The sequence below is a fragment of the Pseudophryne corroboree genome, chromosome 4 (assembly GCF_028390025.1).
Source record: "Pseudophryne corroboree isolate aPseCor3 chromosome 4, aPseCor3.hap2, whole genome shotgun sequence".
Lineage (NCBI taxonomy): Eukaryota > Metazoa > Chordata > Amphibia > Anura > Myobatrachidae > Pseudophryne > Pseudophryne corroboree.
In genome coordinates, this window is record NC_086447.1 from 222,129,574 (window position 1) to 222,157,217 (window position 27,644).

The window sequence follows — 27,644 nt, forward strand, 5'->3', positions numbered from 1 at the left end:
TTGTGAGGTGTATAACAGACGATAGCCAGCCCCATAACAGGGTAGCAGTGCACCTTGTAACGCCTAAATCCGTGATGTTATGATGTCACACCTAGGAGGCGGCACTGCCAGCTCTGGAAGTAGAGCTCTGTGCTCTGGCCAGTGTTTACACTTTCCTGGACTTACCTGTGTTTTTTTGCTGGTTTCCCTGTAAATTGCCTGTTAAATTTGGTTTAAAATGCTGTGGTAAGTACATAACAGGAGAGCTAACGAAACCAAAATTCAAAACTGAAAGGGTAATTTTATACATTTATACGCATTTCAGGAATCAAGTTTCACTGTGACCAGAAAAAAAATCCAAAAGTGGAAATACAATACCATGCCTTAAAATTATCAACTTTCCCTATAAACAGGAAAAACATGGATACCTGCCTGGTTCCTCGCTTGGACACTCTGTGCAGCTCCTGTAGTAGCACTACTGGCTGCTGGGTGCCTGCCCGGAGCTTCCCTTGGATGCTCTGTGCAGCTCTGTAGTAGCACTACCAGCTGCAAAGTGCCTGCCCGGAGCTTCAGTGGGATGCTCTGTGCAGCTCTGTAGTAGCACTAACAGCTGCAGGGTGCCTGCCCGGAACTTCAGTGGGACGCTCTGTGCAGCTCTGTAGTAGCATTACCAGCTGCAGAGTTCCTGCCCGGAGCTTCAGTGGGACACTGTACAGCTCTGTAGTAGCATTACCAGCTGCAGAGTGCCTGCCCGGAGCTTCAGTGGGACACTGTGCAGCTCTGTAGTAGCATTACCAGCTGCAGAGTGCCTGCCCGGAGCTTCAGTGGGATGCTCTGTGCAGCTCTATAGTAGCATTACCAGCTGCAGAGTGCCTGCCCGTAGCTTAAGTGGGAGTCTGGGACGCTCTGTGCAGCTCTGTAGTTGCATTACCAGCTGCAGGGTGTCATTCCAGACACTCAGCAAACCACATGCCAATGACGTGGGGCAGTGATGTTGCCATCCCAGGGCCCTGCATAGCAGCATAAACTAACTCACACACCCATAATTACAGCCCTGTGTTTGGCATCGGATACAATTACAGTGGTTTTATATAATTAATTACACTGGTTTTGATAACAAGACGATAAATGAATACCATAGATTGAATAGCCTTTTGTTGAATTGGTGGCATCCAGATGTTTCCCTTGCAGGGTACTACGGTCCAGCTCCAGACACTCCTCTTTGGTGTTAAGCTCATCTCCAGTGACCAAGATGTCACAGAAATCCAAACGATGCAGCGTTTCCTCCACTACCACAGGACTGACATCTGGGGACACAAAGCATACTCACTAGCACTACCCAACATTTCCTATTATAGCATAACTCTCATCATATGCTTATACAGCCAAATGCACACATTTATTATTAATAGTAGTAATAATAATAATAATAATAACAACAACTATTATTATTATTATTATTATTATTATTATTCATTTCAAAATGTACAGTACAAAATGTATAAAATGTGTGCAATACAGACAGAATTTTCAGGTCAGCTCTTAGACTTTGTTTTGAGTTTAGATGATTATTACTGTATTATTCAGTTTTATATAGTGCATATGTACAGCAATCTGCTTTGCTGTGTATTCAGGGAGATGTACATATAGATAATACGGGAACATAGTGGCAGCCAGTGCTCAATATTGCTCTGTGGATTATCTATTCTGCTTGCTGCTGGCCAAGACATTGGGGTCAATTTACTAAGGTGGGTTTTTTTTAGTACTGGTGATGTTGCTCATAGCAACCAATCAGATTCTACTTAACATTTATCTAGCTGCTTCTAGAACATAATAGATAGAATCTGACTGGTTGCTATGGGCAACATCCCCAGTTCTAAAAAACCCTCCCACCTTAGTTAATTTACCCCACCGTGATGTTAAAGGGCTGATACAGAAGGTAGATGCAACAATTGCTTCTTCTTCTTCTTCTTCTTCTTCTTCTTCTTCATCTTCTTCTTCTTCTTCTTCTTCTTATTCTTTAGTTTTTATACACATTTCTGACTTAAGTCAAAGACTGAATATGTACAGAATATATGAAATAGGAAGACAGTATACATCACCTTGCTATAACGCTAAACATAAAATGATAGTGTCTGAATAGAGATAAGCAATTCATCCACCATTGGCTCTGAGTTCTTCGTACAAAAAAATGCTGATAGCACTAAGTCAGTGACACGTATATGTATGAATTCCAGGCATACTGTCCATCAAGTGTCGCACAGCGGGATCATTATATGACATATAGAAACAGAGAGAGCTATATATTTTGATGCATTGTTCAATTTATCAAGTGAATGAATATACGACCTGTATGCTGTGTGATAATGATGGTACGGCTGACTCTGATGTATGTTATGCCATATATTTCTGTCCTGAACAAATATACTAGTGAAATATTGAAAGTACAAATTAATGCTAATATATTCAGATTATACATGATATTAATTATAGTTTGGTTGCTAGAGAGACAAATATCAGGAGTTGTTATGATTGATAATGATACCTCTGCATATAATCATTAATTAATGACACTAAACTGTATGACATCAGGGCAGGGCTCGCACCGCTTGCGCTGGGGGTCAGCAAAACAAAGCAGCCCACAGTAAGCAGCAGCCGCTATAATATGGGTTACAGACTGTGATGAAGAGGTAGCAGTTAATAATGAGCTGTCAGCTGTATTTATTATCATGGTTATAGTTATTTCCACACCTGACACCTTGTGGTGAAGGATGTTAAGGGCAGTATATTGTTATAGCCAGGGAAATCAGCCACCCCCAGCAAGTGTTCTGCTACATACTGTATAGTAAGTCGGACATTGAATGAAGCCTGTCCCTACTGTCAATGGCAATGGAGTGGCATGGAGGGCAATTGCCTTTGTCATACTCCCTTAATTATATGATACTAGTTACCAGCCCGTCAAAGTGATGGTACAATATAACAGTAATGTCAGTGCTGGCAGCTGTGTGCGCCCGAATGGAGCAACTGTCATGAGTCGCCACTGCAGCTCATTCTTGTAGCAGGTCCCAATTGTTGCCAGGCGACCGGGAAACCGCATCACGATGGCCTCGGGGATTGCTGGTCCGACAATTTGCAGATAACTGCGGGTCACTCTGTTTCTTCGTCTCGGCTTTTGCCTAGCAGTCCGCCTGTTAGTATGTGCAGCTTCTCAGCTGCAATAAGTGGCACCTGGTAAAAGGCAGTCATCCTTGATCAGCCTTGTCGGTAACACTTTTAGTTTCTTGTTCCTGTTTCTCTCTAAGTGGTAGTGCCTAGTTTCTGGACCCTTGCTGAAGCCTTGTCACTTGGCCCTGTTCCCGTGTCTGATGTCCTAGCTGTGTTCCTGCTGAAGTCTCTGTATTACCTAACCTTGCTAAAGTACTCTATGAGTTCTGTGCTGTGTACTTTACTGAGTGCTTCACCTGTGTTCTGTTGGAGTTCCTGGTAAATTAACTTTAGATATCTGTGCAAGTACAATACACCTCTCAGTCCTGAATTACTACTGTGGATTCTTGTACATACTTCATTTCACTGCTGTTCTAATAATAAGTGACTGTGTACATTCCCATTGCCATGACTATCTATTGTGGATTACAGGAGCTACTGGCTTACACCATCATTACTGTGTTCTAAGCACTGGTGTTTATCTGCTGTCCTCAGTTGCATTCCACCAGTGCTAAAGTATAGTGCTGCACTCTGTAACTCACATTACTCTTGTTGTTAAAGTCCAAACTCATAGGGCGGTATTCAATTCTTTTTACCCCCTTCCACACCTGTTCTGTTTCTGCTGACGAGCGTGGTATAATCATTTCGGATCGTTACCCCTGGGTTAGCGAGGCGCCCAACCCTTTACGCAGCTAAACCTGATTATTATGGGCGTGACATGTGCGATAACAGGGATCACTTTAGAATGATATATCATTTGAATACCGCCCATAATCCGCATATTAACTGCTGAGAGATCCTTGCTACAACTTGTCCCAGAATTTTAAACAAGCCTAGCATTCTAAAGTGTTTCCCGCTAACCCTTGTCCTGCCATTATGCGTCTACCTTGAGTTACCACTACAGATAATAATCCCATGGTCTACATCAAATTTGGTAATCCCCTGCAGCTAGAGGTTTCAATCCCGGTGGCATCCTAAGTATCAGTGTGCATATCAGGCACTAAGGGAACAGCACATGGTGGTTATAGGCAGAAGACCCTCTTGTAAACTTTTGGGGTCTTACACAATTGAGATAGAGATCCCTGACAGCAACACTTGAATTGCTCTGTCAGGCGCCATCTAGTGGCCGCCGGCACACAAAACACTTGAATTCCCCCCACAAAGGTGAGAAGCAGCGTTATAATTTTATTATATAGGATTAGTATTGTTTCATATTCTCAGATTGATCTGCTTTCCTAAATTCAGTATAGGGTACAGGATGATGACATACTGTACATTGACTGGCTGACCACACACAGTGATATATGGGATTGCGGTGCTTCAGTGGTCTCACCATGTGCACCTTATATGTAGCACCACATCTTATTTTCTCATTGTGCTTGTAAAAGTTGCATTTGTTCCATCTGTACAGGAATAAGAAACATGTAAACAGAATAAAATAAAATAACTTACTTTTGCCAGAGCTCTTATCCAAACGTTTTTCCATTTTAGTGACTGTGCTGATGATTCTTATATCTGGAAGCAAAATCACACCATTTGCATTCTCAAATTCAGACGCTGGACGGGCAAAGTGATCCATTCCACTGACTGTGATCTTGGGCTCATTAGCTTGGAGAACCACCACATATGCCTCAATGTCTGGAATGGTGATGCAGACATCCTCTCCAAAGCATCTGGGAAATGTACAGAGGATCAGGGATTTTTGCCAGTAAAAGATTAACACTTGCAATAAGAAGTAAAATGATGTTCCTATCATTTTTACACTGCCTATATGTTTTCTTACTTTATGTGTACAGATGGGACGTCATACACCTAGGGGGTGTAGTATGGTATGCCGGCGGCCGGGCTCCCGGCGACCAGCATACCGGCGCCGGTAGCTCGACCGCCGCCATACCGACACCGTGGCGAGCGCAAAGGAGCCCCTTGCGGGCTCGCTGCGCTCGCCACGCTACGGGCACGGTGGCACGCTATGCTTGCCACGCTATTTTATTCTCCCTCCAGGGGGGTCGTGGACCCCCACGAGGGAGAATATATGTCGGTATGCCGGGTGTCGGGATTCCGGCGCCGGTATACTGTGCGCCGGGATCCCGACATTCGGCAAACTGAAGACCACCCCACCTAGGGTCTATTCCCCATACAGTACGACTGAGACACTCCAAGAGGAATAGAGTACATTCTTTGCAGTTTGTATTTTACTGAATTTGCATGGCAGATGCAGGGAAACACCACTCACGGTGTACAGCCACATTAAATTACAGAAATTAGTTTTAAAATCATACAATACGCAGATGAAGCACAACAGAACTTGGCATGAGAATAAGCTGCAGCAGCACTTCTTACACAGATTCAGACTCAGTCACACATAGATATACAAATGTGCATATCAAATTAATCAGGATGCAATAAAGAAATGAAAGACAGAATCTGATTGGTTGCTATGGGCAACATCACCACTTTTCATTTTTAGAAGCATTAGTAAATTTACTACATACAGATGGAGCCATGCTAATCGTGGCTCTGTCTGTGCCTAGTCACGCTCGGCGAGGCAGACTGATGGGAGTGAACGGGGCATGCGTGCGTCATAGATGCACACACGCCCCATTCAAAGTGAATGGGAGCATCGGTGTACGCTCGGCGGCGGGCCTAGGCACGCCGCTCGCCCTGCCTGCGATGTAGCTACGCTCAATGAGCGTGGCTCCATCTGTAGATCCACATAAGATACTGAGACATTGGTTTGCTCATATTCTTTCATTCAAACTTTCAGGGGCATATGTACTAAGCCCAGGAGAGTTATATAATGGAGAGAGATAAACTACCAACTAATCAGCACCTGTCATTTTTGAAACCCGCAATGATTGGCTGGTGCGTTATCACCTACCACTTATTACTGCTTTATCTCTTCTCCAGACAGGAGCGTCAGAACATTTATAGGTTGGGGGGGGGGGGGGGGGGGGCAAAAAAGATCCTCATTTAGGTGCCCCTGGGGTCGGAACCACCAGGGAGGAGGAGGCAGTACTACTGCGATGAAAAGGAGGCAACACCATGGTGGGGAGGATATAGCTCTGTGCAACCCCCCCCCCCACACATACACACACCTCGACCCACGCACCCACACATCACCCCCTGCCACTGTCACTACAATGCCCCTTAGCAGGAGAGAGAAACAAAGTGTGTATCAGGGAGGGAGAGAAGGGGGAGAGAGGGAGAGAGAAAGGGGAAAATGAGACAGAGGGTATCAGGGAGAAAGAGGAGCGAGAGAGAAAGAGTGTCAGGGTGAGAGAAAGGGTGTCAGAGGGGATCCGGTCGGGTCCCTGGCAGTCAGAATACTGATGCCGGAATTCCAACACTATTTGGAAATGCGACACTGGCATCCCAAACAGGGTCTCCAGCCCGGCCCTGGAGTCCTGACAGCAGGATCCTGAATGCTCAACCACCGCCACCCTGGAGAGGTAAGCCATGTGGAAAGGGGTTAGGCTGCGGGGGGAAGGTTAGGTTGCGCCCTGGGGTGGTTAGTTTTAGCCTGCGGGGATTAGGTTTAGCCACCCCCCCAGGGAGGGTTAGGTTTAAGCTGTGGGGAAGGGGTTAGGTTGAGGTAAGGGGAGGTTAGGTTTAGCCACCTCCAGGTGGGGAGGGGTAGGGTTAGGCTGCGTTCGGGGAGGGGGAGGGGTGTAGGTTTAGGCTATGGATAGGGTGAGTCAGGGGGCCAAGGGGAAAAGGTAACTGGGGAGGGAGAGAGAAAGACAGAGAGAGGAGCAAGAGAGAGTGTCAGGGAGACAGAGATACATAGAGAGAGAGAGAGAGAAAGAAAGAAAGAGGGTGTCAGGGAGAAAGAGGGAAAAACACAGTGCCAGGGAGACAGACATTACCTGAACAACACAGCTACAGGACAGTACTGAGAGGATGAGCAGCAGTCAGCCAGCAGGGAATGACATAACCGAGCTGCTTTGCTGAGGGGCCGAGCCTGCAGTGCTTGCTATGGGGGTTTTCTTGTGGGTCTCAAGGATTTTGTTCTGGTAGCCACAAAAGTTCTAGTTACGCCCCTGACAGGAAATACGGGCAAACGCAGGACACTGGCATAGTGTGAGGGGCCGCACAGAGACTGCACACAGCTCCCGCCCTTCTGATTACACTCCCTGGGGTGATGGTGCTCTGTAACCCACTAACAACACATACTGTACATAGGAAACACCATGCCCAGCAAAGGACTGTGGCAGCACCCACAGACCTGGCACCAGCCTTACCCTGTGCTCCTCATTATACCGCCAGCAGGGTGGGGGCTTAGGGGCTTGTCACACTCTGGTCCGGGCTGAGGGCTCCTGGCTGTGCTGGCCAGGTGCAGTAATAACATGGTACAGATCTCTCATAGGGGCGGGGCTTCCCTGCATTAGGCCACAACCCCTAAACGTCCGTTATTCACGGCAACCATCCCTGGTAAGGTGGGGGGGTAGTTTATAGCCCCGTTCTCTGGATATGAACTAGGCTTGGGAGCAGGACGGAGGGGCTCTGCAGCCACATATTGCTGCCGCTGCTCACTCCCTGTATTGCACGGAGGTTGTAATTAGAGATGAGCGCCTGAAATTTTTCGGGTTTTGTGTTTTGGTTTTGGGTTCGGTTCCGCGGCCGTGTTTTGGGTTCGAACGCGTTTTGGCAAAACCTCACCGAATTTTTTTTGTCGGATTCGGGTGTGTTTTGGATTCGGGTGTTTTTTTCAAAAAACACTAAAAAACAGCTTAAATCATAGATGTGTACTCCTGGCTCCTGCTATAACCTATAACTGGCACTGCAGTAGTGCTCCCCAGTCTCCCCCACAATTATAAGCTGTGTGAGCTGAGCAGTCAGACCGATATATAATATATATAGATGATGCAGCACACTGGCCTGATGTCAGGTCCGGGTGTTTTTGTGAATCCGTTAACCTGGAACCAACCACAGGTGTAGGTGCTGGGGTATGAAGAAAACAGGGAGGACGAAGGAAGTTCCGTTTCATATATTTATTAAAGTAACAATTCAGTAAGGAGTTAAATGACTAGTTGTTAATCATCATTATACTGGAGTATTGCAGGAATGACAGAAATAATATGCAAGAGAAAACTCAGAAATAAATAAAAGAAATGTTCATGGAAACATATGCAAAAACAAGCTGAAGAATAAATGTTGAATTGTCCAAATATAAACAGGCTTTGATGCTGAACTGCAGATTGTGTTTAACTGGTTAATGCAGACATGGAGAATTAACTGTAAGAATTTGCAATGGAGTTTTAAGAGTTAACTGAGAGACTGTGAAGAATTATCCTTGTAATGACAACATAGAAAAAGTACTGAATTGGGTTACTTGCGGGTTCCGGAGATCACTGTGAAACTGTAGTAGATGGCAAGGTGATGAATGGGTTAAATGCAGAGTTGAACAAACGAACAGCTGAGGGAATTGGAATCCTCCAGACTTTGTATGATAGGCAGACAGACAAGGTAACCTCATGCAGGACACTGGGAATCCAAGTATTTCCAATAGGTGTGCAATTGACTGATAGCACAATGGAGAGCCGGTAGATCTTTGGCAGTGAAGGCTGCAAAACGGACCTCTGGGAACGGAGGCGATATCTGGACCACGGGAATCACACAGGAATGCACGGAGAGAGTTCAGAGCTAGAGCACAGCTTTGATACAACAAAGCACTGGCCCAGAGTGACATAATCCCAGCCTACTTAAAGGCAGCACAAGCACGGGATTGGCTTACACCTGCCCACAGGTGTTTTCACAAGTGCTCAGTATAGCTATTTGGTCTCCAACATGGCCACCTCCTATACAGCAGACACACCGCAGTGCCTTAGGCCATTTGGTCCCCGCACTCACAGTTCCCAGACTCTGCATTACCTGTGCCATTGATCACGCCGTGTCCCCACACGGGCGCACAGCACCGCGAGCAACCGCACTGGCAACGGATGAACCCCAGAACCCGCAAAGGTGAGAGACCGGTTCGTGACAGTACCCCCTCTTCTACGGGTGGTCTCCGAACACCTTTGAACCTTGTCAGGATTTTTGGAGAAGTATTTCTGTACCAGTCTTGGAGCATGAACATCTTCAGAGAAAACCCAGGATCTCTCCTCCGGGCCGTAACCCTTCCAGTCGACCAGAAACTGTAAACGTCCATATCGGGAACGTGAGTCCACAATCTCTTTAACTTCAAATTCCTCATTCTGCAAAGAGTGAACTTTAGGAGATTTGGACTGGGTAGTACGGAACTTATTGAGAATCAAAGGCTTCAGTAAAGATGTATGAAAGGCGTTAGGAATTCTCAAAGACGGTGGCAGCTTGACTTTGTATGACACAGGGTTGAGTACCTTTACAATGGGAAATGGACCAATAAACCTGGGAGCAAATTTCTTAGAAGGAACTTTGAACTTGAGATTGCGCGTAGAAATCCAAACTTGGTCTCCCACTTTGAAATTCGGTACAGCTTTACGTTTTCTATCTGCAAAAGATTTATAACGAGCGGAAGTTTTGACCAAGGACTTACGTACACAACTCCAGATGCTAGATAGACGTTGAAGCTCTTGATCTGCCGCTGGGACCTCTAGGGCTGGCAATGGATGAAACTCTGGCACACGAGGATGAAAGCCGAAGTTAATATAAAAGGGCGTAGATTCTGAAGATGAATGGAAGAGATTATTATGAGCAAATTCTGCCAATGGAAGGTAGTCAACCCAGTCATCCTGTGAGGACGATATATATAGCCGGAGAAATGTTTCAAGGTCTTGGTTGACTCTCTCAGTTTGTCCATCTGTCTGAGGATGATATGCAGAAGAAAAGTTCAACTTGACATTTAAAGATGAACAAAGCGACCTCCAAAACTTGGCCACAAACTGTGTTCCCCGATCAGAAACAATTTCTCGAGGAAGGCCATGCAACTTGAAGATTTCAGAGATGAACAATCTGGCTAGTAAAGGGGCTGATGGTAACCCAGTTAATGGAATGAAATGTGCCATTTTCGAGAATCGATCCACTATCACCCAAATGGTATTTCGCCCTTTTGATGGAGGTAGATCGGTCACGAAATCCATTGAGATATGAGTCCATGGTTGTTTGGGTATGGATAGTGGATGTAACAAACCTGGTGGAGAACTTCTTGGACTCTTATGTTGGGCACATTTAGGACATGCTGCTATAAACTCTTGGACATCGGCTTTGAGACGTGGCCACCAATAAGACTGTTGAATAAACTTGAGAGTCTTTAGAACCCCAGGATGACCCATGAAGGAAGAGGAGTGAGCCCAGGTAAGCAGCCGTTTTCGAAGACTTGTGGCGACAAAGGTCTTGCCAGGCGGAGGAACTGGAGAGGTTCGAGTCATTAAAAAGGACCTAGGATTCACAATGGCTTGATTCGTGGTAGCATCATTTAATTCAGAAGAAGCAAAGGACCGGGAAAGGGCATCTGCCTTTTTGTTCTGAGACCCTGGACGATAGGTGAGTTTGAAATCAAATCGTGAGAAGAAAAGCGCCCATCGAGCTTGTCGTGGATTCAAACACTGAGCTGACTGCAGATACAGAAGATTCTTATGATCAGTATAAACTGTAATGCGATGTTGAGCTCCTTCTAGAAGGTATCTCCACTCCTCAAATGCCAACTTGATGGCAAGTAACTCTTGCTCACCGATTGCATAATTACGTTCTGCCGGGAGGAACTTACGGGAGAAATATCCGCAGGGATGGACCTTTTTATCTTCAAAGACTTGTGACAACACAGCTCCTACTGCTTCTGTAGATGCATCCACCTCTAGTAGATAGGGACGATTCAGATCAGGCTGTCGAAGAATGGGGGCTGACACAAAGGCTTGCTTTAAATCAGAGAAGGCTTTGATTGCTTCTGAAGACCAGTTCGTAGGATTTGCTCCCTTACGAGTTAGGGCTGTGATGGGAGCAGCTAACGTAGAATAATTCTTAATGAATCTCCTATAGAAATTAGCAAAGCCGAGAAATCGCTGAATCCCCTTGAGAGTTGTAGGAGTGGACCAATCTCGGATAGCTTGTACCTTACCGGGATCCATACATAGCTCTGATCCAGAAATGATGTAACCAAGGAACGGTATGGAAGATACTTCAAAAGTGCACTTCTCTAACTTACAATAAAGTTGATTTTTCCTCAGACGTGTCAGTACCTCTTTAACTTGGTGACGGTGAGACTTTATATCCCTAGAGAATATTAGGATATCATCCAGGTACACTACTAGACACTTGTAGAGAAGATCACGAAAAAGTTCATTCACATACTGTAGCTTTGAAAAACTGCAGGTGCATTACAAAGACCGAAAGGCATTACAAGGTATTCGTAATGCCCATCCCGGGTATTAAAAGCAGTCTTCCACTCATCCCCTTCTCGGATACGGATTAAATTGTAGGCCCCTCGGAGATCCAGTTTTGTAAACACAGTAGCTCCTTTTACCCGGTCAAATAATTCTGGAATTAAGGGTAATGGATACTTGTTTTTCACAGTGATCTCATTGAGTCCACGGTAATCTATGCATGGTCGTAACCCACCGTCCTTCTTCTTAACGAAAAAGAATCCGGCTCCTGCAGGTGAAGAAGATGGTCTGATAAATCCTTTGATTAGATTTTCCTGTATATAGTCAGACATAGCTTGCGTCTCTGGGATGGATAGCGGATAAATTCGTCCCCTAGGAGGGGTTTTGCCTGGAACCAGGACGATTGGGCAGTCCCATTCGCGATGAGGAGGTAGAGAGTCTGCTGCTTGTTTACTGAAAACATCTGCAAAAGATTGATACACCGGAGGTAGGTCGGGAAGGCTAATTGACCGGAGAGGTACAATTGAGGCTAAACAGTCCTTGATACAAGATTTACCCCACGAAAGGACTTCCATGGTTTGCCAATTGAGTTGAGGGTTATGTTTCTGCAGCCAAGGTAAACCAAGTATCACATCTTGAGAGGCTTTGGGAATCACGTAGAAGGAGAGGTATTCGGAATGGAGCACACCAACTTTCATCTTGAGACATACGGTTCGATGAGTAATTATACCATCTGGAATTCGACTTCCATCCACTGCTGTAACGGCAACTGCTGCTTCCAGAGGCATGGTTTGAACTTTAGACCGCATGACAAAGGCTGAGGAGATGAAGTTCTCGGCTGCCCCAGAATCTAGGAGAGCTGAAACTTTCACTGTAGAACTTGGAACTTCTAATTGAATAGACAAGGTCGGCTCTTTCCCAGAACGTGATTCTAGAGTAACTCCTAGCTTAACCTCTCTTGAATAAGCTAGGAGCGAGAGTTTCCCGGTCGGAGTTTGCAGAATTTAACTAAGTGTTCAGAGGACCCACAGTACATGCAGAGGTTACCCTGTCGACGACGAAGTCGTTCCTCTTCTGTGAGGCGAGAGCGCCCAATCTGCATAGGTTCGTCTGTCGTTACCGGAGACTGTGATGAAGAATCTTGTCGAGGCCTAGGATGATAACGTGGACTGGATCGCTCTGCCCTGGATTTCTCTAAACATCGCTCCCTGTAGCGTAGGTCAAGTTTGTTACAGAGAGAAATCAATTCATCCAGTTTAGTTGGCACATCCCGGATAGTTAAATCGTCCTTGATTCTCTCAGAAAGTCCATTCCAAAACGCGGCGATCAGGGCCTCCTCATTCCAGTTTAACTCTGAAGACAACGTGCGAAACTGAACAATATATTGATTGACAGGACGTAAACCTTGACGTAGACGGAGAATCTCCAAAGATGCTGAGGTGGTCCTGCCGGGTTCGTCAAAGATTCTCCGGAAAGAAGATACAAACTCTTTGTAATTAGAGAGGATAGGATCACCTCTCTCCCATAATGGTGATGCCCACTCCAGAGCCTGACCGGAGAGGAGGGCAATAATATATGCGACCTTAGAACGAGCTGATGGGAAACTGGCGGACAACAGTTCGAACTGGATCTCGCATTGATTCAGGAATCCCCTGCAAAGTTTTGGAGTTCCGTCAAACTTACTCGGAGAGGGTAACTGCAAGCGGGACGTAGGCAGCATCACAGGAGAAGCTGTAGTGGTAACTGGGACAACCGGAGTTGGAATCTGGACTTGAGACGTTTTAATTGCTGTATGAAGAGTCTCTAAACGATCTGCCATAGTTTGCATAAACTGCACTATTTGTGTCTGTATAGACTCCTGGTTTTCCAGACGGGAAAGGATATTTGACGTAGCACCGCCTCCTGCGAATTGGTCACTTGACGGATCCATGTGGCCAGTGCTTACTGTCAGGTCCGGGTGTTTTTGTGAATCCGTTAACCTGGAACCAACCACAGGTGTAGGTGCTGGGGTATGAAGAAAACAGGGAGGACGAAGGAAGTTCCGTTTCATATATTTATTAAAGTAACAATTCAGTAAGGAGTTAAATGACTAGTTGTTAATCATCATTATACTGGAGTATTGCAGGAATGACAGAAATAATATGCAAGAGAAAACTCAGAAATAAATAAAAGAAATGTTCATGGAAACATATGCAAAAACAAGCTGAAGAATAAATGTTGAATTGTCCAAATATAAACAGGCTTTGATGCTGAACTGCAGATTGTGTTTAACTGGTTAATGCAGACATGGAGAATTAACTGTAAGAATTTGCAATGGAGTTTTAAGAGTTAACTGAGAGACTGTGAAGAATTATCCTTGTAATGACAACATAGAAAAAGTACTGAATTGGGTTACTTGCGGGTTCCGGAGATCACTGTGAAACTGTAGTAGATGGCAAGGTGATGAATGGGTTAAATGCAGAGTTGAACAAACGAACAGCTGAGGGAATTGGAATCCTCCAGACTTTGTATGATAGGCAGACAGACAAGGTAACCTCATGCAGGACACTGGGAATCCAAGTATTTCCAATAGGTGTGCAATTGACTGATAGCACAATGGAGAGCCGGTAGATCTTTGGCAGTGAAGGCTGCAAAACGGACCTCTGGGAACGGAGGCGATATCTGGACCACGGGAATCACACAGGAATGCACGGAGAGAGTTCAGAGCTAGAGCACAGCTTTGATACAACAAAGCACTGGCCCAGAGTGACATAATCCCAGCCTACTTAAAGGCAGCACAAGCACGGGATTGGCTTACACCTGCCCACAGGTGTTTTCACAAGTGCTCAGTATAGCTATTTGGTCTCCAACATGGCCACCTCCTATACAGCAGACACACCGCAGTGCCTTAGGCCATTTGGTCCCCGCACTCACAGTTCCCAGACTCTGCATTACCTGTGCCATTGATCACGCCGTGTCCCCACACGGGCGCACAGCACCGCGAGCAACCGCACTGGCAACGGATGAACCCCAGAACCCGCAAAGGTGAGAGACCGGTTCGTGACAGTACCCCCTCTTCTACGGGTGGTCTCCGAACACCTTTGAACCTTGTCAGGATTTTTGGAGAAGTATTTCTGTACCAGTCTTGGAGCATGAACATCTTCAGAGAAAACCCAGGATCTCTCCTCCGGGCCGTAACCCTTCCAGTCGACCAGAAACTGTAAACGTCCATATCGGGAACGTGAGTCCACAATCTCTTTAACTTCAAATTCCTCATTCTGCAAAGAGTGAACTTTAGGAGATTTGGACTGGGTAGTACGGAACTTATTGAGAATCAAAGGCTTCAGTAAAGATGTATGAAAGGCGTTAGGAATTCTCAAAGACGGTGGCAGCTTGACTTTGTATGACACAGGGTTGAGTACCTTTACAATGGGAAATGGACCAATAAACCTGGGAGCAAATTTCTTAGAAGGAACTTTGAACTTGAGATTGCGCGTAGAAATCCAAACTTGGTCTCCCACTTTGAAATTCGGTACAGCTTTACGTTTTCTATCTGCAAAAGATTTATAACGAGCGGAAGTTTTGACCAAGGACTTACGTACACAACTCCAGATGCTAGATAGACGTTGAAGCTCTTGATCTGCCGCTGGGACCTCTAGGGCTGGCAATGGATGAAACTCTGGCACACGAGGATGAAAGCCGAAGTTAATATAAAAGGGCGTAGATTCTGAAGATGAATGGAAGAGATTATTATGAGCAAATTCTGCCAATGGAAGGTAGTCAACCCAGTCATCCTGTGAGGACGATATATATAGCCGGAGAAATGTTTCAAGGTCTTGGTTGACTCTCTCAGTTTGTCCATCTGTCTGAGGATGATATGCAGAAGAAAAGTTCAACTTGACATTTAAAGATGAACAAAGCGACCTCCAAAACTTGGCCACAAACTGTGTTCCCCGATCAGAAACAATTTCTCGAGGAAGGCCATGCAACTTGAAGATTTCAGAGATGAACAATCTGGCTAGTAAAGGGGCTGATGGTAACCCAGTTAATGGAATGAAATGTGCCATTTTCGAGAATCGATCCACTATCACCCAAATGGTATTTCGCCCTTTTGATGGAGGTAGATCGGTCACGAAATCCATTGAGATATGAGTCCATGGTTGTTTGGGTATGGATAGTGGATGTAACAAACCTGGTGGAGAACTTCTTGGACTCTTATGTTGGGCACATTTAGGACATGCTGCTATAAACTCTTGGACATCGGCTTTGAGACGTGGCCACCAATAAGACTGTTGAATAAACTTGAGAGTCTTTAAAACCCCAGGATGACCCATGAAGGAAGAGGAGTGAGCCCAGGTAAGCAGCCGTTTTCGAAGACTTGTGGCGACAAAGGTCTTGCCAGGCGGAGGAACTGGAGAGGTTCGAGTCATTAAAAAGGACCTAGGATTCACAATGGCTTGATTCGTGGTAGCATCATTTAATTCAGAAGAAGCAAAGGACCGGGAAAGGGCATCTGCCTTTTTGTTCTGAGACCCTGGACGATAGGTGAGTTTGAAATCAAATCGTGAGAAGAAAAGCGCCCATCGAGCTTGTCGTGGATTCAAACACTGAGCTGACTGCAGATACAGAAGATTCTTATGATCAGTATAAACTGTAATGCGATGTTGAGCTCCTTCTAGAAGGTATCTCCACTCCTCAAATGCCAACTTGATGGCAAGTAACTCTTGCTCACCGATTGCATAATTACGTTCTGCCGGGAGGAACTTACGGGAGAAATATCCGCAGGGATGGACCTTTTTATCTTCAAAGACTTGTGACAACACAGCTCCTACTGCTTCTGTAGATGCATCCACCTCTAGTAGATAGGGACGATTCAGATCAGGCTGTCGAAGAATGGGGGCTGACACAAAGGCTTGCTTTAAATCAGAGAAGGCTTTGATTGCTTCTGAAGACCAGTTCGTAGGATTTGCTCCCTTACGAGTTAGGGCTGTGATGGGAGCAGCTAACGTAGAATAATTCTTAATGAATCTCCTATAGAAATTAGCAAAGCCGAGAAATCGCTGAATCCCCTTGAGAGTTGTAGGAGTGGACCAATCTCGGATAGCTTGTACCTTACCGGGATCCATACATAGCTCTGATCCAGAAATGATGTAACCAAGGAACGGTATGGAAGATACTTCAAAAGTGCACTTCTCTAACTTACAATAAAGTTGATTTTTCCTCAGACGTGTCAGTACCTCTTTAACTTGGTGACGGTGAGACTTTATATCCCTAGAGAATATTAGGATATCATCCAGGTACACTACTAGACACTTGTAGAGAAGATCACGAAAAAGTTCATTCACATAGCTTTGAAAAACTGCAGGTGCATTACAAAGACCGAAAGGCATTACAAGGTATTCGTAATGCCCATCCCGGGTATTAAAAGCAGTCTTCCACTCATCCCCTTCTCGGATACGGATTAAATTGTAGGCCCCTCGGAGATCCAGTTTTGTAAACACAGTAGCTCCTTTTACCCGGTCAAATAATTCTGGAATTAAGGGTAATGGATACTTGTTTTTCACAGTGATCTCATTGAGTCCACGGTAATCTATGCATGGTCGTAACCCACCGTCCTTCTTCTTAACGAAAAAGAATCCGGCTCCTGCAGGTGAAGAAGATGGTCTGATAAATCCTTTGATTAGATTTTCCTGTATATAGTCAGACATAGCTTGCGTCTCTGGGATGGATAGCGGATAAATTCGTCCCCTAGGAGGGGTTTTGCCTGGAACCAGGACGATTGGGCAGTCCCATTCGCGATGAGGAGGTAGAGAGTCTGCTGCTTGTTTACTGAAAACATCTGCAAAAGATTGATACACCGGAGGTAGGTCGGGAAGGCTAATTGACCGGAGAGGTACAATTGAGGCTAAACAGTCCTTGATACAAGATTTACCCCACGAAAGGACTTCCATGGTTTGCCAATTGAGTTGAGGGTTATGTTTCTGCAGCCAAGGTAAACCAAGTATCACATCTTGAGAGGCTTTGGGAATCACGTAGAAGGAGAGGTATTCGGAATGGAGCACACCAACTTTCATCTTGAGACATACGGTTCGATGAGTAATTATACCATCTGGAATTCGACTTCCATCCACTGCTGTAACGGCAACTGCTGCTTCCAGAGGCATGGTTTGAACTTTAGACCGCATGACAAAGGCTGAGGAGATGAAGTTCTCGGCTGCCCCAGAATCTAGGAGAGCTGAAACTTTCACTGTAGAACTTGGAACTTCTAATTGAATAGACAAGGTCGGCTCTTTCCCAGAACGTGATTCTAGAGTAACTCCTAGCTTAACCTCTCTTGAATAAGCTAGGAGCGAGAGTTTCCCGGTCGGAGTTTGCAGAATTTAACTAAGTGTTCAGAGGACCCACAGTACATGCAGAGGTTACCCTGTCGACGACGAAGTCGTTCCTCTTCTGTGAGGCGAGAGCGCCCAATCTGCATAGGTTCGTCTGTCGTTACCGGAGACTGTGATGAAGAATCTTGTCGAGGCCTAGGATGATAACGTGGACTGGATCGCTCTGCCCTGGATTTCTCTAAACATCGCTCCCTGTAGCGTAGGTCAAGTTTGTTACAGAGAGAAATCAATTCATCCAGTTTAGTTGGCACATCCCGGATAGTTAAATCGTCCTTGATTCTCTCAGAAAGTCCATTCCAAAACGCGGCGATCAGGGCCTCCTCATTCCAGTTTAACTCTGAAGACAACGTGCGAAACTGAACAATATATTGATTGACAGGACGTAAACCTTGACGTAGACGGAGAATCTCCAAAGATGCTGAGGTGGTCCTGCCGGGTTCGTCAAAGATTCTCCGGAAAGAAGATACAAACTCTTTGTAATTAGAGAGGATAGGATCACCTCTCTCCCATAATGGTGATGCCCACTCCAGAGCCTGACCGGAGAGGAGGGCAATAATATATGCGACCTTAGAACGAGCTGATGGGAAACTGGCGGACAACAGTTCGAACTGGATCTCGCATTGATTCAGGAATCCCCTGCAAAGTTTTGGAGTTCCGTCAAACTTACTCGGAGAGGGTAACTGCAAGCGGGACGTAGGCAGCATCACAGGAGAAGCTGTAGTGGTAACTGGGACAACCGGAGTTGGAATCTGGACTTGAGACGTTTTAATTGCTGTATGAAGAGTCTCTAAACGATCTGCCATAGTTTGCATAAACTGCACTATTTGTGTCTGTATAGACTCCTGGTTTTCCAGACGGGAAAGGATATTTGACGTAGCACCGCCTCCTGCGAATTGGTCACTTGACGGATCCATGTGGCCAGTGCTTACTGTCAGGTCCGGGTGTTTTTGTGAATCCGTTAACCTGGAACCAACCACAGGTGTAGGTGCTGGGGTATGAAGAAAACAGGGAGGACGAAGGAAGTTCCGTTTCATATATTTATTAAAGTAACAATTCAGTAAGGAGTTAAATGACTAGTTGTTAATCATCATTATACTGGAGTATTGCAGGAATGACAGAAATAATATGCAAGAGAAAACTCAGAAATAAATAAAAGAAATGTTCATGGAAACATATGCAAAAACAAGCTGAAGAATAAATGTTGAATTGTCCAAATATAAACAGGCTTTGATGCTGAACTGCAGATTGTGTTTAACTGGTTAATGCAGACATGGAGAATTAACTGTAAGAATTTGCAATGGAGTTTTAAGAGTTAACTGAGAGACTGTGAAGAATTATCCTTGTAATGACAACATAGAAAAAGTACTGAATTGGGTTACTTGCGGGTTCCGGAGATCACTGTGAAACTGTAGTAGATGGCAAGGTGATGAATGGGTTAAATGCAGAGTTGAACAAACGAACAGCTGAGGGAATTGGAATCCTCCAGACTTTGTATGATAGGCAGACAGACAAGGTAACCTCATGCAGGACACTGGGAATCCAAGTATTTCCAATAGGTGTGCAATTGACTGATAGCACAATGGAGAGCCGGTAGATCTTTGGCAGTGAAGGCTGCAAAACGGACCTCTGGGAACGGAGGCGATATCTGGACCACGGGAATCACACAGGAATGCACGGAGAGAGTTCAGAGCTAGAGCACAGCTTTGATACAACAAAGCACTGGCCCAGAGTGACATAATCCCAGCCTACTTAAAGGCAGCACAAGCACGGGATTGGCTTACACCTGCCCACAGGTGTTTTCACAAGTGCTCAGTATAGCTATTTGGTCTCCAACATGGCCACCTCCTATACAGCAGACACACCGCAGTGCCTTAGGCCATTTGGTCCCCGCACTCACAGTTCCCAGACTCTGCATTACCTGTGCCATTGATCACGCCGTGTCCCCACACGGGCGCACAGCACCGCGAGCAACCGCACTGGCAACGGATGAACCCCAGAACCCGCAAAGGTGAGAGACCGGTTCGTGACACCTGAGCCTGAGCAGTGCACACAGATATGGTATGTGACTGAGTCACTGTGTGCTGTGTATCGCTTTTTTCAGGCAGAGAACGGATTATAAATAAAAGTGGTGGTCAGTCACTGGTCACTATCAGCAAAACTCTGCACTGTACACTACTGAGTACTCCTAATGCTCCCCAAAATTAGTAAATCAAGTGTCTAAACGGAGAGGACGCCAGCCACGTCCTCTCCCTATCAATCTCAATGCACGTGTGAAAATGGCGGCGACGCGCGGCTCCTTATATAGAATCCGAGTCTCGCGATAGAATCCGAGCCTCGCGAGAATCCGACAGCGTCATGATGACGTTCGGGCGCGCTCGGGTTAACCGAGCAAGGCGGGAAGATCCGAGTCGCTCGGACCCGTGAAAAAAAACATGAAGTTCTGGCGGGTTCGGATTCAGAGAAACCGAACCCGCTCATCTCTAGTTGTAATGTGCGGTCTTTCAACTGACCGCACATCGCTCCTCCTGCACATTGGCGCCTCTCATGTTTGGGGGGGGATGATCTGTCCCCTTGCCACCCCTGTTCCACCGCCTCTGTCTCCAGGCTTAAAACATCTGCCCCACTGTCTGTAACATTGCAGATAGGGGCTGATAGGCTGGTAGTTTATCTCTCTCCACTTTATCATTCTAAAGGCTTAGTACATCTCCCAGTCAAAGTCAATATCTTAAAAGTGTCATCAGAGAGGACACTGCTCTTAAGCTGTCGTCAAACTACATTAACATGCGCTCCATAGATTCTCATGGATATTTGGACATTCTGTATCTATACAGTTTGTTTTGTTCAAAGCCGATTGCTGTCCGAGTTAATCACAATCAATATGTGAATAGCTAAGGGGCATTTAATTAATATTTCAGCAACAAACCTACTGCAAGTCATTTAGATGGGTCTACGTTTAATTGTTATCACTACTAACATATGGTTCTCTACAGTAATATATATCTACAACCAGCTTACAGTAATAAAGACATTTTGTTAGAAGACAATCATTTAGAAATTCAGCTTTGTGTGGGTGCTGCTGCAATAATATGACTTTGTATAAGAAAGCAACACTTCACGGAGGGTTAAGTCGTACACGTAAGAATACGAAAAGAAAGTGTTTTATGGGTCAATTCTAAAGGGAATATACTTTAATAATATTTGTACGTCATCCATAGATATTTTTATAGCAAATTGTGTTTTTTGCTATATGAAGATACTGTCAGCCAATTAAGAGAAAATAACTGCCAGCTAATATTAGCTAAGACCCTTTCCCTTGATGAAGTCACATCTAGTCTCACCTACTGTATTTGTAGGGAGCGTATGTAAGATGGAATTAGGAAAAGAATTAGGACATGGGAACCTGCTCCATTTGTAGACAGGTGAATGGACGAGAGAAAGATGCTCACACTTAGAGAATTGATCTGTAGATCAGCCTTGTGCACTATATCCACGTCTCTCCATGGAGAACAATGATGTCTAGTTGACCATACATTTCCCCTACTGTACTGTATGTCACCCAGCTGAGACTGAATAATGATGCTTATGCAACAATACGTATATAATAAAATAACCAGTGCAATCCTGGAATTGCAATACATCTTTATATGATTTTCATACTTACTGGACTTTTGATGACACCTTGAGACGTCTTTTTCCTGTGTTTGGGAACTGCCGAGAGTTGATATAAGAGACCTTGCGTAGAGCTTGATTTATGCTGTCAATATCCTCACCTTCCATTATGAGCGCTGATTGGGAAGGGTTGAAGTGATACTGAGAGAAAAACAAGACAAAATGTATTTACTGTAAAGCTCACCAAGTAGGCACAGAGTATTCATGTCTAGTGATATATTCTGTGGTGAAATCTGTAAACGCTCTCAGCTGTAATAGAGTGTGAGTTCTAAGAAAGTGCGAGTTTAGTGCTTAACTCACAGTTTTTTAGAACACGTGTGATAAGATTCAAACTCGCATGTTTCTCGTATTCCCGTTACTCGCAATGGCCAAACTTACATCCAGATGTTTTCTGCTCCTGTCCTTGAGTAATTAATGTAATGTAATTAAAGTAAATAACATCTTTGGTGTCATTAGTATAGGCATGAATGTATATTGCTCTCTTATTTAGAATAGCCCTTGTAAAAATGAAGGACCTTAAAAAATACATAGGATAGACTATATATCTTTATTAATTTGTATGTATTATTACATAAGAAAATCATCTGGTTTAATTCCTGTAATTATGCTGTGCAAATTGCCAGTATTATATTCCTTATGAAAGCCATTGTTTTAACATCATTTCTATGTTTGTAAAGCATGAAAGCCATCTTGATCTAACTGAATGAGGATCCACATAAGTCTTCCACAAGCTGCTCTATCTGATTAATGGGATGAGAGAAATGTGCTAAGGAAGATGTTAAACATTCAATAGCTTCATGCAGGGTTCTTATATTATAAGTATGTTTACTTCTAAGCCTTGCTGATTCCTCTGCAGCTGCAGAGCACTTTATTTAAGGTCTAAGTATATCTTTATAATAATGTTCTTGAGATGGATAATTTAAAATAGAAAAAAAATTCAGACAGTCATCAAAATTAAGTCTTTAAGGTAGCTGTGGGGCACATAGAGATGTTTGGGGTTGTTAGAACCAATGGGCAACTGGCATAACCCAAATATACCAACAATTATAAAGAGTAATTGTGAGTATGGGAATAAAATAATGTTTGTCTGCTACATAGTGTAAATGAACACGTTAATTTATTACCATTTATTTTTTGCCCACCTTTAATCCTTGTCCCATATTTTCCAATGAATTGATGTCCAGTCCTTCCTTGCAGGCCTGCAAACAGGAAATCACTTTGTGGCTGTCAATCTTGCCAGGACGCAGTGTGAGGCCAGCAATGCTACCACGAAAATACTGAGCAAATTTAGGCTTAGTAACCTCTCCACCTGTCAGGTAGGAAGAATCAGTATTACAAGGAATATCTGTCATTCAAAGGAAATACTTAACAAGAGGCTAGAACCAGAATTTTTTCCATGTCTCAATGGAAGAACACAATCAGTTAGCAATTGACATCGGAAGCCGATGGTTAGCAACCATAAATAATTTTGGAGTTCAATGTCAGGTTTGTAATGGTTGCCAACAACTGCATGTCTCCTTCTGATGGCTGCATTATTTAAATGTACCTGGAAGCAGCATCTGCAGTATCACAGTTTTGTGCCTGTGTGAGTTTCTGCTGTCAACTGAGCATATGCACCACCGTCCATAAATTATCAATAGTTGTCTTGTGATCATGGCATCGCTGACACAATTCAATGGGTATCCCTGCAGTCATTGAAAGTGCTGCAGTATGTTACAGAGGTGCCCGGAGTCAGTGCGCCCCTCTGTCTACCCCAGCACATGTAACGCAGGAGTGCAAGAGCAGGAAGTTGGGTGGGGTGTGGATCATCAATCAGTGTCTAGGTTGACAATGTTTAGGTCGACCACTATAGGTCGACAGTCACTAGGTCGAAAGGGTTGGAAGGTCGACAGGTTTCTAGGTCGACATGTGCTAGGTCGACAGGTCAAAAGGTCGACATGAGTTTTTTTGTTTTGTTTTTGTGTCGTTTTCTGCGTACAGTGACCAGGAAGCCGAATTAGTGCACCGTGTCCCCTCGCTCCGCTACCGCTTCACTTGGCACAGATTACCGTTCCAATCGTAGTCCGCGGGGATCGTTAAGTATGAAAATGTTCCAAAAAAGATTTGGACCTGTCGACCTAGCACATGTCGATCTAGAAACCCTGTCGACCTTCCAACCCTGTCGATCTAGTGACTGTCAACCTATAGTGGTTGACCTCAACATTGTCGACCTAGACAGTGTCGATCTTCAGACCGGATCCCGTTGGGTGCTAGGCGGGTGCTAAGGAGAATTTTACCCAGAGTCCCAGCACCTTCATTAATATCACTGAACAAAGTCGCAATGTGGAACTCTTTACAAACTATAATACATACATGCTTATCCATGAAATTACTTGTTTGTTTTGCTGCAGTTCTGCACACTGTACATTTGTCAGAAGATAGACAAACAAATAAAGCAGAAGTTATCCTAAAACATCCCATTTAACAGGTATGGTATATGTCAGCAGTCATAACCTCAATGTCATATAGACAGTGATGAAATGTTGACATGTTAGAATGTCGACATATCATCACTGGTGTCCCAGCAGTGACTTATCTGCTCTTCATGGCTGCAGCGGAGCCAGCATGAATTCTGAATCCCGTTAATCAAGTGACTATGACCCTAATTCTAACCCCACAGGTAGTGCCTAACCCTAACCTCCTGCCTACAGCCTAATCCTAACACTCCTGCCAGAGCTGGCCATACGCATAGGCAAACTAGGCAATTGCCTAGGGCATTTGGAATACCTATGGGCACAAGCAGCTTTTGGTGATTAAAATGATATGCAGCATGCCTATATTCTGTGTGTGACTGCGGCTGTATCTGATTACAAAATGCCACGTTACAGTGTATTCCTGGAAATCACTAACAGCATTTCATATGTGTTATGTGAATAAGTAGCAATTCAGTGTGATGTAATGTGAATAAGGGACACTACTGTTAGGAGTAATGTATATAAGGTAAAGAGGTACTACTGTGTGATGTAATGTGAATAAGGGACACTATCACATGATATAATGTGAATAAAGTTGCAGTACTGTGTGGCGTAATTTGAATTGGGGGTACTATGGTGTGGCCATGCCCCTTCCTGGCAAGAACATGCCCTTTTTGGGCTGTGCACCGAATGTGCGCACTGTTCCTATTTAAATTATAAGGGGTAGGAAAACCAAAATGAGGACTGCTATGGGTGAGTGGTGATGCTGCTGGGAAAGGGGTGCTGGGTCAGAGGTGGAAGTAGCGGCGGTGCTATGGGGCACCAACCAAAATCTTGCCTAGGGCATCATATTGGTTAGGGCCGGCTCTGACTCCTGCTCACAGCCTAAACCTGTCAACATGTTGCCTGCTAACATTTTAACAATGTCAACATCATAACTGACAACATTGTGGTATCAACATTATGAATGTTGACAAGGTCATTGCTGAACTTTTGGCTACATCCCCATTCAAATTATCCCTAGCCACATTATTCACACTTACAGTAAATTAGAGCTCAATGAATACTTCCAGAGTTAACCAGCCTGGTTAGCAAAAGTATTTCTCTACACAGTACTTATACACAGTATGGACATTTTTCATGAAGATTTGCAATATGAAAATGTGCAATTTACAGTACAATAAATAGACCAATGTACTCTTTTATGTGCACAATTCAGTCTCTATGTATAAAATGGCACATAATGCAGTATTGTTAGCAGACTGCTCATTTATTATATCTAATATACTCTGAAACTGTATACATGTCAATGAACTATACTGTGGCTTTATCACGTTCGTTTGCGTCTGTATATACTATTCTAATTGTGTCTACATACTATACTGTCTATGTAATATATACTGTATTTTATATACTGTAGCGTACTGTAGCGTAACGAGACACTCCAGTAAAATAGTTATTACGCTGTAGTTCAGTATTGTATTTTAATGGAGACCACATGCATGTGCAATGGTGATTTTAAAAAGGGACATCTGGTGGATGATCGCAGGTATTACACTCAAAGGTAACGCCAAATGCCCTGTGTGCCTCCCTACGATTAGGCAAGCCTCCGTGGCCCAGGCACGCTGTGTATGCCTGATCGCGACTAATGCCTCAGCCAGCAAAGATAAAGGAGGATCCATCTGTATGTCTGATTTGTCCCTGTGGGCTTGTAACATGGATACACCTACACTGGTGACTGAAACCTCTCAAATTAATAAGGTTTTGTAGATGTTATAATTTCCTAATTTTTCACGGTCACAGCTCAGCAAATAGCACCTGCTTTGAAACGTGGGATTTAGACATCTACACTACATTAATGCAAACATCTGCCTGTCTTTAGCAAGTATTTGTTTAAAAATACTGGCACTGTGTCATCAAGAACACATGCTGTCATGTTACTAAAGCTTAAAAAAATAAGAAAATGATAGTATCTGTTGCATTTCTAGATCTGTTGTCAACATCAAACGATATCTGAGCATTAAGCTTTAGCTACATGCTTCTGTTTATCAAAGCAACGGTAAGCTTAATGCGTGCTTGGTAAAACTTCATAATGTATGAATATTTCAGAGACTTATCTTTGATTATTTGAGGTTCTGTTGAGCATGATGTATACCTAGCTGTCCTGGCAGTTTAATGACAAGGTTGCAATGTTAATTTATATAGGTAGAATCATAGAAATAATTATTCTAATATCAACATTAAAATATAAGGCTGTGTCAAATATGTGTACTACAATTCTCTTGTCTGAATAGGGGGGCATCCTAAAGTTCCTATCATTTTCCTTTGAATTCTTCCTTTAGGTAATTATATGCAAATACTGTACAGTACTGTAGAATGATGTTTCCCAACCAAGGTGCTCAAAGCATTCTAGGGGGTACAGTATATTTACTAAATGTGAGTTTAACTGATGTTCATCCATTTGCAATTTTTAAAATCGCTCTAAATCGTTGTTGTGTTCCTAGGGCTAAAACACACTACAGGGTCACGAGATCACATCATCGTTGCCCCGCACCCTCTACACTATGCCGAGATTACTGGCATAGTGGTGCAGGGGGCGGAGGCGTGATGACGCGAATCGCATCATCGGCACCCCAGCTGCAAGGGATATATGAGTGTTTCTCTGGGGGCGCAGGTGCTTGGCTGCTGGCCGGGTGACTGGCAAACTTTTCCGTGGGGCCGGAAGCGCCAACCGATTTTTGGGAGCCTCCCGCCCATTCCGGGAGAGTAGGCAAGGATGTTCCAGACTGTGCATTTGAATTCTACATATGTTACCTTATACTGCACAGAACTATGGTGTATTCTCTATAGTGCATTGCTGTTGTTAATCTGGTACATCATCATGCATGGACTAGCAGTATTTAACATATATATATGTTAGATCATGCACTAATGGTTAGCCAAACCTCTGTGGCAGCTGTCCACACCATCTCTGGAGACTGGCCACACCCCTAAACACGGGCCCCTACCACTACTTTCCAACGATGGGCCCTTTATGTCGCAGTCCGACACTGAACACACATGTTGTCAGTTAGTAAACGTGTGATATAGCCTTTGAAACCCAACAACAATTAAGATCGATTTTCGTAGATTTGAGCACAGATGGTTAAATCAAAATAACTGAGGTGCTAAATAAGCCACCTGTGCTCATGTATGACTATCCTTAAAACCTGGTCTGTTAGTGTGCCTTGAGGACAGTGGTTGGGAACCCCTGTGTAGAATATACCCAATGTTCTACAAATATACATCTTATTCTATAGGAAAACAAAATATGCCTGCTTAACTCAAAGTCTGTGGTAGCTACATGGCCACCTTTCTAACATATTTCTACATCATCACCATTATTATTATTATTATTATTATTATTATTTTTGTCATCATCATCATTGTTTATTTATCAGAAGAAAGTGGTGTGCAGAGCTAGCGCTCACTTTTATAGCCTTTAGATAATATTTTTTTCAAAGTGTAGAAATTATACTGATTGTAGGAACATACACAACAACCTCTGAAGGAAATAGGCGCAGTGGTTCCCAAACTTTTTTGAATCATGGCGCCCTAAGCATCAGATTTTTTTTCACGGCACCCCTAGGCCAAACATTTCTTATTGAGAAACTTTGAAGGAAATATTAATT

The 27,644-nt window shown here is 44.1% G+C and overlaps 1 protein-coding gene across 1 annotated transcript in view; it reads right to left on the reverse strand.

The window, feature by feature from the left end:
- The window catches only part of CLSTN2 (calsyntenin 2), a 1,340,366-nt gene that overhangs the window by 26,704 nt on the left and 1,286,018 nt on the right, over window positions 1–27,644 (reverse strand). The window contains exons 10-13 of the mRNA XM_063915936.1: window positions 22,663–22,829; window positions 21,513–21,661; window positions 4,636–4,856; window positions 1,116–1,286 (exon numbers count right to left, since the gene is read on the reverse strand). Of these exons, the coding sequence (XP_063772006.1) occupies window positions 1,116–1,286; window positions 4,636–4,856; window positions 21,513–21,661; window positions 22,663–22,829 (708 nt within the window). The remainder of the gene's footprint in view (window positions 1–1,115; window positions 1,287–4,635; window positions 4,857–21,512; window positions 21,662–22,662; window positions 22,830–27,644) is intronic.